Source organism: Grammomys surdaster, unplaced genomic scaffold (assembly GCF_004785775.1).
Source record: "Grammomys surdaster isolate TR1022 unplaced genomic scaffold, NIH_TR_1.0 98, whole genome shotgun sequence".
NCBI classification, from domain to species: Eukaryota; Metazoa; Chordata; class Mammalia; order Rodentia; family Muridae; genus Grammomys; species Grammomys surdaster.
This window is the reverse complement of record NW_021604577.1, coordinates 533,403-544,935: the sequence shown is the minus strand read 5'-3', so window position 1 is coordinate 544,935 and position 11,533 is coordinate 533,403. Positions and strand designations below refer to the sequence as shown.

The 11,533-nt window shown below is 37.9% G+C and overlaps 1 protein-coding gene across 3 annotated transcripts in view; it reads right to left on the bottom strand.

The window, feature by feature from the left end:
* Map4k5 (mitogen-activated protein kinase kinase kinase kinase 5) overlaps positions 1-11,533 on the bottom strand; it is a 95,842-nt gene that overhangs the window by 47,159 nt on the left and 37,150 nt on the right. For all 3 annotated transcript variants that reach the window (XM_028782042.1, XM_028782050.1, XM_028782058.1), the window contains 6 exons: positions 7,576-7,666; positions 7,071-7,135; positions 4,136-4,191; positions 2,417-2,464; positions 2,289-2,331; positions 1,197-1,269 (listed from right to left, as the gene is read on the bottom strand). In XM_028782042.1, the coding sequence (XP_028637875.1) occupies positions 1,197-1,269; positions 2,289-2,331; positions 2,417-2,464; positions 4,136-4,191; positions 7,071-7,135; positions 7,576-7,666 (376 nt within the window). The remainder of the gene's footprint in view (positions 1-1,196; positions 1,270-2,288; positions 2,332-2,416; positions 2,465-4,135; positions 4,192-7,070; positions 7,136-7,575; positions 7,667-11,533) is intronic.

The following is an 11,533-nucleotide window of genomic DNA, read 5'->3' as shown; positions in this document are numbered from 1 at the left end:
TTTATTTTATTTTATTTTATTTTATTTTATTTTATTTTATTTTATTTTATTTTTAGAGACAGAGTCTATGTAATGCTGACTGGCTTGGGACTCACTTCGTAGTCCAGGCTGGCCTCACACTCACAGAGCGTGCCTCTGCATCCTCAGAGTGTGTCACCATGCCCAGCCCTGTTTTAAACCTTTAAATTTAACTTTATCCTCTGGAAGAGCAGTCAGTGCTATTAATCATTGAACTGTCTCTCCGATCCCCTTAAACAACTTATTTTGGCATTATTTATGAGGTATAGAATTACTTTAAACTATTTTCAAAAGAATAAATTATCCAAACACCATACAAACAAACCCAACTTTTAATACAAACTTTGAATGTTGCCTGCTACAGTATTCATTACACTATTTCAATATTAAGCAATTCTGTTGCCTTTTTTTTTTTTTTTTGAGTCAGGGTCTCATAGCCCAGGTTACTCTCAAATTTACAGCAGTCTTCTTATGTCAGCCTCCCTAATTCTGAGATTATAGGCCTAATCCACATGCCAGGCTCAGTCTAATGTGTAATATGAGGTCTTCTATTATACCTAAACTATTTATCAACGAGGATGGCAGTGTTTTAGAGAAATTACTATGGTAGTCATCAATCGGCTATACCACACATGTGGGGCTGTGGGACCCTAGAGTAGGATATGTAGGTTTTAACAACCGGGAGTATAGTCCTTGATTAAAACAGAAAATTAGAAGAGGTAATAGAAGTCTTTCTTTTTAAACTCCGTATTCTACATAAGCCCTTCATCATGCTGGATGCTATGAAGAATCAGAGTTCCCTAGCACAATCAAACTTAGGAAAGTATCAAGTAGCACACAAGTCTCTTGGCCTTTGATGGTTGGTTGTATTATCAAGAGTTAAGGTTCAGATTTGCAAGTGAAGATGTGTGGACAGAGGGATATACTGTAGGACACACTGTGACACACTACAGCTTCCACAATGACTTGTTTTCTGTGCTTTCTTTGTTTGTGGGTTTTTTATTTTAGGGAAGGAGGTTGCATGGGCTAAGGGCAGGTATGAGGGGACAGGTAGATGAGCAGTACTGGGGTGCATGATGTAAAACTCAGAATCAATAAAAAGCTAAGAAACAAGACTTAGGATTCAGTCAAAAGCATGAAGAAATGAAAACAGAAGGCCGATGGCAATGAGGTCTCACCAGTAAGGAGTGCCAATGAAGGATTTCCTCTTCGCAATGGTAGCTGTGATTTTTGCAGCCACACCAAAATCAGCTGGTCAGGGGAAAAAACAGAACAGAAAATTGGTAGAGTGCTTTTTGACACAACTAGCATCTGTAAGTTTTACCCTTGGCACAGCATCATTAAATTTTAGGTATTAATGTCAAGAACTGTGCATAAGTTTAATACTAAGATCTGTCCTTACTTGGTTCATAACACATTCATTAAAAGAAAAGTTCTTAAAATTTTACTAGAACGAAAAATTTATTTTATTAGGCTAATTAAACTATTTTAATTACAATCATAATGAAGCTAATTTGGGGAAAAATGGAAAAACTAAAAACATGCAGAAAACATACACTTGAATTTCTTTAATCCTAAAACAGTAAAAGGTTATTACTTTGTTGCAACTTTTTGGAATATTTTCCTATGTACATAAAATTATATATTTGTTGTTAAACTCAGTAACTGTGGAGGTTTGAATACACTTGGCCCAGGAAGTAGCACTATTAGTAGGTATGCCCTTGTTGGAGGGGATGTGTCACTGTGGGGGTGGGCTTTGAGACCTTTCTCCTAGCCTTGTGGGAGCCAGTCTCCTCCTGGTGGCCTTTGGATCAAGATGTAGAACTTTTGGCCACTTGCCATGTTCCTGCCTTGATGAACCTGTGAGCTAGCCCCAATTAAATATTGTCCTTTCTAAGAGTCGCCTTGGTCATTGTGTCTCTTCACAGCAATGAAACCCTAACTAAGACAGTAATAAAAATTAAGCACACTAGTTCATTTGCCATTTAATATGCCAGATTTACTCACATATTTTCATAAGTATTAATGATTTGCTGGAAAGAACTCTATGGTTTCTATCTTTCTATCATAAGTAATATGACTAATAGCTTTATAAATATGACTTTTTTCACCTATAAGATTTTCTTATGTTAAGTGATTTTTCTCTTTAGGAATAAAATAAGTATCACAGGTAATGATTATTATGATTTTATATATGTATATATATATTCGAACTTAAATACCATTTAATTTTTTTGGTAAAAAAAAATTAAGAACTCAAAATAACATACCTAATTTTACATCACCATGGTCTGTTAATAAGATATTTGCACCCTAAAATGAAAGCACAAATACTATTAACTAGCAACATACAATTTCTTTCAAAACTCAGCAATTTAAATATATTAAGTGAACTTACTTTGATATCTCTATGCATTTTGCCTTTAGTATGCAAATAGGCAAGACCCTAAAGTTAAAAAAAAAGAATATTAGAAAGACAGCATCAAATATCTACCTGAATTACTGAATAAGAAAAACTAGACTTCCTGTCTGTTGTGGCCTTCTGTCTTGCTTCCTGAAAACCACTGTTTTATATTTTGCCAAGTTTCTTGTACAATATGGTGATTGCTAGTCTCTGTCACTCCATTTTGACCAAATGTAGAAGTCTATTAGCTTGAGGGCACTTTAGAATTGGAACAGATTTGGGAGGTCACTGTCTATATAGCCTTGTTTCATATACAGGAAACTAGAATCATGTAACAGGATGAAGTCATAGTTACTGGGCCTGACTATAAGTCTAAGTTGCTGATCTTTCTCTTTGGTTTAGCATCCTGTTACTTAAACAATGAATGTCAGAAACTAAAATATAAAGAAAACTAATCTGTCAGTAATTCTTTTCTATGATTAGGTTTGTATTTTATTAAAAGGTTTGTATTGTGGAAAAATACATTTCTAGTCATTTCTCCCACTTAAATACATGGATTTAAACAAAGAAAGATTCAAAATATTTGAGAAAAAATTTTTTACCACTAATATACATACAGATATCTTTGTTGTCATCCCTGAACATCAGTAACACAGTGACTTAAGCAACATTTATGGCATGTAAGCTATTTATTGTAAGTAATCTACAGATGATCTCAACGATCAAAGGAACATGTGGGTATGTGTAAATACTATGCCATTTTATGTAAAAGATGAGTAGCTACAGATATGTATTCTTGGAGTCCTAGAAACAATCCCTCATGTACATGAAGATGCTCATACGGATAGAATTTACCTGTATTTGTCTCACAGAATGTCTTGGAGCACAAGGAAATGCACTGTAAAAACTGACTACAATTTTTCTTGGATCTGATCAACCTAGGTTCATTTTAAAATAACAACTACATAGACATACAGAACATCAATCTCACTTCTCAACAAATTACATAGTCTAGGAAGCACATGAAAGAAGCAACTCTCAATAGGTATCAGTTGCGACCCCTCCCCATGCCTTAAAGCAGATGAACAATATTGCTAACACTAATTCTTGCAACGAGTAGTCTTTCAGAGAACTGGAGAAAATAATGTAGAGATGCTGAATCTCTAGTGAAGATACACTGTATATTAAAGTTCTCCCAGGCTCTGGAGTAAAGAAGCACACTCGTGCTTCCATACACTGATGGAACTTAGAAGAGGACGTTCTGCAATCAATGACCTGTACTTAATGCCACGCAGAGCAAGATCTGGCAAACACCTTCCCAATTCTGTAGGAATGTTCTGTTCACACTCTTAAAGCTTGAGGGGAAAGGCCAGACACCTCCTTACAACTGACAAGTCTACAGACTTACATTAAACAATGCCGAGGTATGGCTTTTCTCAGCTTTGGTGGCAACTCATGCCACCCAAGTACCCTACCACACATGGCCATCTGCAGTTCAGCATCAAAGAAGACATGTGACCACTGTGCGCTCAATATCTGCCTGAATAAATCCTCACAGATCATTCACGAGGAAAGCTCTAGCTTTACACAATTACAGCACTGAGGCTGGACAGGGAGAGCACTGTCTTTTACTCTTCAGCTTTTGAACAAGCCACCACTTTACAGTTCCTAACTGTGAAACTGCCTTTCTAGTGACGTATGCAAATACTGTACCTGCAAGGTCTCTCTGCAGACATAGGCTATTTGCAATTCAGATAATGGTCCAGTAACTACAAAGACAGAACAACAAAAAACATATTGTCATTTGAAGCTAACATTAAAAACAGTCTAGTTATAAAATGATAAAGCAGCATATAGCTTGAACATGTATCTTCTAACTAAGAGCAGATAGCATAACTTAAGAAATGAAACAAATCCTGAGAATATTAAAGTCAATTCTGAAAATAAGATGTTATTCCCAGACAGCTCTGGACAGTGAAAATGTAAAGCATCCATTATGGGTAAAACTTAGTGCAAGTGGCACAGGCAGGTCTGTAGAGGGCCAGGACTGTCAGCTCAGTCCTCACACAGTCACAGGAACAAAGCCAGGAGTATGGCTGACTCTGTTCTTGAATTACTTACAGAGGCACAGAGCACTGGAGGAAGACCTTCTCTTGACCTCCGAGAACATTCATACACAAGCATATACAGACTTTTTAAAAAAAATTTAAATTACTGTGCTTTTTAGTATAATACTTAAAGGAATAATACTCCTTATACTCAACTAAAAACAAATAATAATCAGGCATTATTTTTATTTTAGTTTTGGCTTTTCAATACAGGGTTTCTTTGTGTAGCCTTGAGTGTCCTAGAACTAGCTCTGTAAACCAGGCTGACCTCAGACTCACAGAGAAACACCTGCCTCTGCCTTCTGAGTACTGGGATTAAAGGCGTGGCTACACGCCCTGCTAACTAACGATCAGGTTTCAATGCTGCAAACAGAAATTTCATAAAAATGTCTCAGAACGCCGGGCAGTGGTGGCGCATGCCTTTAATCCCAGCACGTGGGAGGCAGAGACAGGCGGATTTCTGAGTTCGAGGCCAGCCTGGTCTACAGAGTGAGTTCCAGGACAGCCAGGGCTACACAGAGAAACCCTGTCTTGAAAAACCAAAACCAAAGTCTCAGAACAATTCTTTAAGCATAAAAGGGAAAGAGGTAAAATTTGCCAGCTGTATTCATCATATTTTCAATAGTTCTCATTTGTAAAAGTACAGAGAGGTAAAAATTATATCTAAATAAAAACTTTTCATAAAAATCATAACTATAAAATCTTAGATTCAGTGACATATAAATGTTACTATTTAATACTTCTTTTTTTTTTTTTTAAAGATTTATTTAATTATTATATATGAATACACTGTAGCTATCTTCAGACACACCAGAAGAGGGCATCAGATCTCATTACAGATGGTTGTGAGCCACCATGTGGTTGCTGGGATTTGAACTCAGGACCTCTGGAAGTGCAGTCAGTGCTCTTAACCACTGAGCCATCTCTCCAGCCCTAATACTTCTTTAAAATAATAAATGGAGAAAAAAATATTCATTCTGGTAGTTTATATATATGTATGTGTGTGTGTATGTGATTCTAAGAGAATAAAGTAGTTTTCTTTTTTTTAAAAAAAGTAGGGTTACTGTTTACTAAAATTCTTTTATATTTTGAGACAGGGTCCTATGTAACCCAGGCTGGCCCTGAGTCATTCCCCTACATAATCAAAGATATCCTGATCTTCCCGCCTTTGTCTCCTACATGCTGGGGTTATAGGTGTGCACCACCACATAGGCTCTCGTTAAAGCTCGTAAGAGACAGTCAACACCACAGTATTTTCTGTACTTGTAAAATTTATGTGGGAAACTTAAAAAAAAAAGAGAGAGAGACTGAGTAGCCAAGACTTTTTTTTTTTATTTGTTATGGTTGTTGTGACAAAATTAGGCAACTTTAAAGTTTACAGTTGAATGATATAATACATATTTATCATAATTCAGAATTTTACTTCTGAGCTCCACGTTTCCCTCCTTAGAGGCAGTGACTTACGATTTTGCATATAATCTTCTCATTTTGCCCTGCATTTACACTCATATATACTTACAAAAATAAAAATTCAAGAGCCTAAGCATGATCAACTGTTATACATATTTTTGAGGAGAAATATTCAGGCCAGCATATACACAGCTACGTCATAAACTGTTAAGTGCAGCTAGGTTCCCTCGTCACTGGCCACCTGATAATCTAAAGACTTGGAGCTTTCTAAGCTACAGCAGTGGGACAGCACCTTTGTTTTTACATCGTTGTGGCTATTTCAGAAGCCACACTGACGTTGATGACTTTCAATGTAAAGATTTTAGCACAGAAATGTTTTCAAGTACTTTCTATAATTCTGGATGAATTATACATATCTACAACAGGTCTTATTAAATAAAGAAAAGAAAAATATTTCATAGAGATTTTTTTATTACAAATTTTAGAAATTCAATAAGCTGCCAACAACACAAAAAATGAAACTGTGGAGGCCCCAGAAAAACTATTTCTAAAACGGGTTATGAAGAAAAGCCAAGTTCAACTGAGGATACTAAATTACAAGAATACTAAATATTCTTTTCAAACTCATATTTTAATACAAATTGCTAGAGTAAAAAACTCCCTCCTGATAGCTCTATCTAGCTGACTCTTTTTATGACTGCCCTATAACAAAGCTTAGGTAGCCCCTTGGCACATGCCTTTCTGCTTTCTTAGAAATGACACCTAAGTATTTATGTAATTTTTAGGCAGAGCTTCAGTTTTTAGTGCTGACTGGCCTTAAATGCTAGATGTTTCTGATTGTGCCTCAGAAGCATTTGGGGTAAGAAGAATATACACCATGACCAGGTAAAAAGTAAAATTTATATTGTACAAGTATTTATGGATCTCTTAGTTCAGGCTCAAACAAAATTAGCTGAATAACCAAGAGCAACATTAAGAATTCCTAGTTTTTAAACCTGTCTCTTGGACAAGAAAGAATAATGTTAGAGACTAAATCTACACAACTCATTTCCCTTGTTAGCTAGAAATGTCAAACAACAATCATAAAAGGCCAAAGTAGGCTTTAAGATGTAAAGTCACATTAACAGTACCATGATAGATATCTTGAAGTGATCCGCCACCGCAGTACTCCATGCAAATCCACAGTTTCTCCCTACTAATATGACAAGGAAAAGAAAATTAAGTGAGAGTGTGATTCCAGCTACTGAAATGTGTACTCTATAGGCCCATGGTTGCCTCTCATAGCACACTGGGGCTCAGGGTGCTCTGCAGAGAGCAACAGGAAACTGGCAGAGCAATCTTTCCTCAGCACACATAAGAGCACATCAGCTCAGCATTTCTCTCAGTTTGAAGAAGGTTAGGATATGATCTGTTCTCTGTTATCACTCACAGTGCTCCATCAAGGCTGCCAGATAAGGCTGGTCATATACACAGAGGTGCTAATGTTTACGTAGGAGGGAAGACGGCAAGAAAACCCTACCAGATTTAGAATTTCAGACAACGTATTCAAAGCGTGGCATTTACACAAGAGGAAGGGAGAAGAGTGGGAAAGAGAAAGTGAAAAACAGATCAAATGATGACGCTCTTATATTTTACCTGAGATAGCTCCCAAAGTAGGCTACGATGTTGCAATGTTTACATTCTTTAACCATAAATATTTCTTGTTGAATCAAAGAAAAATCATCACCTGAAAAACAAAATAAGTTGGTCACCATGCTACTCCAAATATGTAGAAATATGAGAAGACATGTAGTGAGAATTTTGATTTCTCTAAAAACCACAGAAATATTATGGAAATAGGGTTTCACTTTAATCCCAGGTGTGGGATATGGGACTGCTTCAGACTGCCCATAGCAGCTGACTATGATTTACCCCAAGCTCTGGCAGGTGAGTGATTCTGCCAGCTGCAGATAGTTTCTGTGATTGTGTGACATTTGGAATTCTGGGGACTTGTCAGAGGGTCTATAAATAAATGCTAGGGCTCTGAGGGTGGTGGTGGTAGTAATCATTGGTTGGTTTTGGTTTGTTAAGTAGTCGTGCACAAAGAAATGAAAAGAAATTAGATATCATGACCGTGAAGATCAAACTTGCCCCAAGGAACCTGGTGCCCCTAATCAGCAGGAGGTAGTCTGTCCTTTTTACCTCCATCCTTCTCCCTCTCCAATCTAGTGTTAGGGGCTTGAAAGGGAGGAAAAGGGGTGGAGAAGGGTGGGAGAAAGAAGAACCCATAAAGTAGCCGAAGATCGGCTACAAAGACTGTATTTGTAGCTGTTGGAGTGAATACTGCAGCGTTATCTGTTGTGCCTATTTGATCTATGGTATAGTTTCAACTCTTAAGTTTTTAAAATATTTACATAACATACATTATATAGCCTCATGCATGCTAGGATAGTACTCTCACCACTGAGCTATAGCCCATCTCTTTGTGAGTAATCTACACATTAATGAAAGTGGGGTAATGAAGGCACCCACATCTTTTACTTGACCAGGGAGAGAGGAGGGGTAGTGAGACTTTGTGTGCATGTCTGTATAGTTAGTTCAGAGGTCAGTGCTGGGTGTCCTCCTCCATCACTTTCCACTTTAATTTTGAATAGTCTCTCAATGAACCTGAAGCTCGCTGACTAAGCAAGCTCAGCCTGGGAGTCCCAGGGCTACTTTTGTCTCTGCCTCTCAGCACTGGGTTACAGGCACACCACTCACAGCAGCTTTTCTATGTGGATGCTAGGGGTTCAAACTCAGGAACCTACTCTTGGACGACAACTTACCACTGAGCCATCTTCCCAGCTCCAATTTCGCCCACTACCACTCTATCTAAACCTCAATGTCCCTTTACATACAACAGTATCTGTCTGATAAAACCAGGTTCAACACTCAATACACGTTTATTTACAATCCTAACTCCTAGTTAGACTGTGCCATTTACATGTACACACACTGATAAATCTAGATTTCATGTAATAACAACATGCGGTGTTTATTTTTCTAGATCTGGCTTATTTTGCTTCAGTGTTTGCATTTTAAAAAAATGACATTTGAGAGTGTGTTTGTGTATTGTGTGTGTTACACTTACACACATGCAGAGATGAGAAAACAACTTTGTGGGTCAGTTCTCTCCTTCTACCATGTAGGTTCCAGGGACTGGGCTCTGGTCATCAGGCTGGTGGCAAGTGTGCCACCACCTCCTGGCTCTGGTTCAGTGATTACTGTCTAGGTCTCTCACCCAGTTGGTCAGTCTTATTCTAGTTTAGTCTTCCCCAATTTCTTTCTCAACAAGCTCATTGTTGGTGCATAGGAAAGGCACTGGTCTTGTATGTTGGGTTTTGCAGGATGCAGGCTACTTCAACTCCGGTAGAAACAACCGGAGTTGTTTTATGTTGTGCACTCAAGTTGAGTTTCATCATATCCAGGCCATATTAAGGATGAGACTAATTAGCCAAGAACCACAGAAATCCTTATCTCCAGTTTTAGCAGCCTTCTCATTCCCACCTGAGTATCTTGGAAGTGGTTTGACTTAATGTATGCTATGGTTCCAATCTCTCCTAAAGCCAGCTTCTTGCCCTGACTATTTCATTTATGTTAAACACACTTTAAAAGACTCTGTTAACAGTCTACTAGTCACCTCCAGCCCTTCTAAGATGATGCCCTTCTAAGATGATGCCCTTCTCTTCAGCACAAGCTACTGTGCCAAGTCATCTGGCCACTGAAGGAACCTGGGTGGACCACAGGCCAGGCAGAACTCATCTGCAGCTTGGAGCGAGACCACTTTGGTCTCTTGAAAAGTTGAACTATGAAAAATGAGTCTGTTTTCAGTTATTAGCAGTCTCAGTAAAGATGGGATCATGGCTATCATTCTCAGTTCATATATCTTGAAAACCACTCAGCTGAGTAAGTCTTGTGCTCCTTGGATAAGCCTCTGGTGTGTTCTCCCTGACTCTAAGAAGGCCAGCTGCTGGCAGCACCAAAGTGCAATCTTTAAACAATCTTTAAAAAGAACAAAACTGGAAGATTCAGTGTTTCCAATTTCATAATGTCCGTAACATTACAATAATCAAAATAGTTCACTACCATCATAAAGACAGACACACAGACAAAAGGAACAGAACCCAGAGATAAGCCCTCATGTATGTGGCCAACGATAGCTTACTTAACCACAGTGCTGGGAAAGCTGCACACACGTGTGAAAGACTGAAACAACACAGACACAAGTGCACAAACACAAACCAAAGACCTAAATGATCACAGCTCACAATTCCGAGAAGAAATCCTAGTCAAAGACTTAGGACAATGGATTTTGGAATTTGCTAGGTATGATACCAAAGCACAGAGAAGCAAAGTGAAAGAAGACAAGAATACATCAAACTTTAAGAATTCACATTCTTCAAGGGGCCCTGTCAACAGACTAAGCAGCCTGTAGAATGAATAAATGTATGTGAAAATGATGTATCCAGTAAGGGGTTAATAGCTATAATATATAAACACCTCCTAAAACTCAACAATTACAAATAAAATAACCTCATCAACTAATAGGCAACAGACAAATAATAATCATAGGAAAATTCAACAACTTTAATCAGAGAAACACAACTGAAAATTGCAGAGAAATATCACCTAAGAACACAAGGATGAGCTGCTTTTTTTTTTTTTTTTAAAGTAACAGTAGAGGACAGGACCCTTGTACATTGCTGCTGGGATCATGTATGGTAGCTCCTAAAAATTTGAAAATAAAAATAGAGCTACTACATGATCCAGTTATTTATCTAGTAGCCAAATTCTAAGTATGCATCCAAAGAGTGCATCTGAAGTCTTAAAGACATACATGCAAGCCCATGGCCACAGCAATGCTATTCATAGGAACCAAGAGGGGGAAGCAACCACTCACGGAAACAAAGTAGGAAAACACAAGGTTCTCTAGACAATGGAAACTAACAGCCTGAAAGGAAGATTCCAGGGCTAGGGAGACAGCTCAGTTTGGTAAAGTACTTTCTGAGTTCAATCCCCAGTATCTAGGTAAAATGTTGGGCCTGAGGTGCAGGCCTGTAATCCCACTATCAGGGAGGTAGACACCTTCTGGGGCTGTCCCTGGGGCTGGCTGGCTGACCAAGTTAACAACAAAGAGTTCCGGGCTCCAGTGAGACCCTGTCTCAGAAAATAAGGTAAGTAGATCCTGAAGAACAACATCTGAGGTTGACCTCTGGCTTCTTTATGTATGTGTACTCACATGTACAATGCGTACTTAATTGTGTACAGGCACGCACGCACACACATACATATATATACATTTCAGTAATTAACTGCTTTCAGAAACCCAATTAAATCCAATGATAAATATTGTATTTGCTAAGTGCTAAGTGTCATATAACTATGAAAACCAGTGACACAATGCTGGGGATCAGGTAGACTTGGTTCATTAAAGAGGTAATCAAGAAACATGATATTTTTTTCCATTGAGCAAAATGAGTGAGGAATGTTTATTGATAAAGTACCTTAAAAGTTTGTTTGTTTCTTTTTTTAAAACGAATGTACTGGGGTTTGAAACTAGGATCTCTTGGATTCT